The sequence below is a fragment of the Dichomitus squalens genome, assembly GCF_000275845.1.
Source record: "Dichomitus squalens LYAD-421 SS1 unplaced genomic scaffold DICSQscaffold_21, whole genome shotgun sequence".
Lineage (NCBI taxonomy): Eukaryota > Fungi > Basidiomycota > Agaricomycetes > Polyporales > Polyporaceae > Dichomitus > Dichomitus squalens.
This window is the reverse complement of record NW_006766903.1, coordinates 352,761-355,166: the sequence shown is the minus strand read 5'-3', so window position 1 is coordinate 355,166 and position 2,406 is coordinate 352,761. Positions and strand designations below refer to the sequence as shown.

General features: G+C 52.6%; 1 protein-coding gene across 1 annotated transcript; it reads right to left on the bottom strand.

The window, feature by feature from the left end:
* Window positions 1-1,107: 1,107 nt before the first annotated feature.
* DICSQDRAFT_31090 (uncharacterized protein) lies at window positions 1,108-1,575 on the bottom strand (the record flags this gene model as incomplete). Its single annotated transcript, XM_007366937.1, has 1 exon — window positions 1,108-1,575. A coding segment is annotated over one exon (468 nt), but the record flags the coding sequence as incomplete, so codon positions are not given.
* Between the last annotated feature and the right edge of the window lie 831 nt (window positions 1,576-2,406).

Genomic DNA, 2,406 nt, shown 5'->3' with positions numbered 1-2,406 from the left:
CCTTTTTCTCTTCTAACCTGGCTCGCATCTGACGCGCACTCGGGTCATCTGAGAAGTTCACCCAATGAATAAACTGATCGGTGCTTTCCCAGGATTCAGGGCCGAGGTCACCGTACTGATCTTGTGCAACATCTTCCACTCGGGGAAGTTGCAAACTCCGTAGTTCTTCATCCTGCACTGTGTGCTGGGTGCATGTTGAGGGGCAGTGTGTAAACTCAATGTTCCCTGCATTCCAATCGAGTTCAGGGTTATGTTCACGTACAAACGCCATGCCAATGATGATGTCTTGCCGCCCAATATCTGTGACAAGGAACGACTGCTAGGCGAGGTGATCTCCGATACGGAGTAAACAACGGACGTAGTGTGTGATCAACCCCTTCTTATTCTCGGTGGCGTCTGCATTGAAAACTCGCACTTCACGAGAGAGGCGTCGTAGGGTGAGTCCGTGTTCTTGAACAAACCGGTGATGGATAAAGCAAGAGTAGGCTCCTGAGTCGAGCAGGGCTTCTGACTGAACTTCATGCGTACCTTGAGTGAGGGAAACTTTGAGATCGAACAAATTTCGCAGGCGACGTGCTGATGCGAGATAGATAACATTCGAACGCGGAACAAAAGAGTCCTCTAGGTCTACGCTATGATTACAGAGTCGGATACTTTGGTCAGTCTTCAAAGTACCCGTTCCAGAAAATCCTCCTCGGATTCCTTGACCTCGACGATGCGTGCGGCGGTCTCAGTTTCCGGTGCCTTGCCTTTGCCTTTTCCCTTGGTGGTCTCAAACTCCTCTAGGGCCCTGCGGATGTACTCCCATTTGTCTTCATCGGCCATGTCCATTGTGCATACCTTGGTGGGAGCGGCCGGTTGCTTCTTCATGTCGGGGAGCTCGTAGTAGCCCGTGTACTGAGGGTTCCGACATTTCTGGCCAGTCGTAAACTTGTGCTTGCCACAGCGGAAACAGAGCTTCTTGTCGAGCCATTCGAGTTGTTCCTTGGAGAGCTTCTCCGGCTTGCGCATTGCGTCGACATCCATGGCATTGGGGTCCCGTGGGGGGTGACTGGTCATGTGTTGCTGCGAAGACGACTTGGCCTGATTTCCCCGAGTTTCCATTTCCAGCTTCAGTACCCAGTCCAGGTAGTGCTCCCATTTCGTCGGAATCAGCATCGGGTTGACTTGCCGCATTGCCGTCATAACCGTAAGAATCTGCGAGTTCTTGCCGACCTGGTTATCGATGCGTCGGATGAGTTCTACATCAGCGTAACCAGATTTCGATGTGTAGCGGTGGAAGTTCTCGGCGAACTGAATGACCGTGGAGTGAGATTTTGAGCACCACTCCTCGAGGGATGTTTGCGCGGTCTTCTCGGGAGCCAGTTGACGATAGCCTGCCTTGAGTCGGTTGACGAAGTCGGTCCAGGATCCAAGGGTTCCACCGTTCGATGCTGTCTCGACGTAGTCCTCGACGTAGTCGTGCGCGCCGCCTTCCAAGTACATGAGGGCCAGGGTAATCTTGTCATCGTCCGTGGTGATGTTCTGGACACGGAACCAAAGGCCCATCTTCTGTAACCACTGTTCGAGAGTGATGTCCGAGCCTTTGTTGCCCTTGTACTTGGGTGGTTCTGATGCCTTGATACGCGAGGCCTGTGATATGACAGGGACCGGGGCGGTACTGATACCAAGCGTGGTGCGGGTCGACAGGCCTTGCTCCAACTGTGTAAACTTGGCCGCGAGTTCCTTGTACCGTTTGACGAGCTCCGTATTGTTCCGGTTGAGAACCTCCAGGTCCGCTTTGACAGTGACCAGCTCCGCCTTCAACTGTTTGTTCTCTTCCACAGCTTTGAGAGCGAGGTTCCCAGCAGTGTCAGCCTTGGTGTGAAGGCCTGTCATAGACGCATCCAACTCTTTGAGGGTGGCGTGGGTGGTGTCACACTCATTGAGGAAATCGTTCCGATGTTCATATATCTTGCCACCGAGGACGTTGTAGACATTGACCACTTCGCGCCGTGTGATGTCCCTTGTTACGGAGATAGTCCAGTCGACGTAAGCCTGGTTGTTGATGCCTAAGCTATCTGCCGAGGCACGGATAGCGTTTTCCAACGAATCGTACTCAACACCGGCGTAGATCCATTGAATTTCTGGGTACGCTTGAAGCGTGGCAGTGGGTGAAGCCGGGCGGGTGTGTGCCTGTGATGGTCCCGGGTGATTGGATGGGCCCGGGTCGTCTGACTCAAAGTCATCCTCTGCCAGAAGGGCGTAACGAGAGCCTGAAGCCATTGTGAAAGATATCTGAGATACAAACTAAACGACAATCCAATCTAAGTACCCAAAACGTTCTAACTCGACCAGAGCTTTGACAACACGCTCAAAGTTTTGTCCAAGTCCACTAAACTTGACCTTCCCAAACTCCTTACAGAA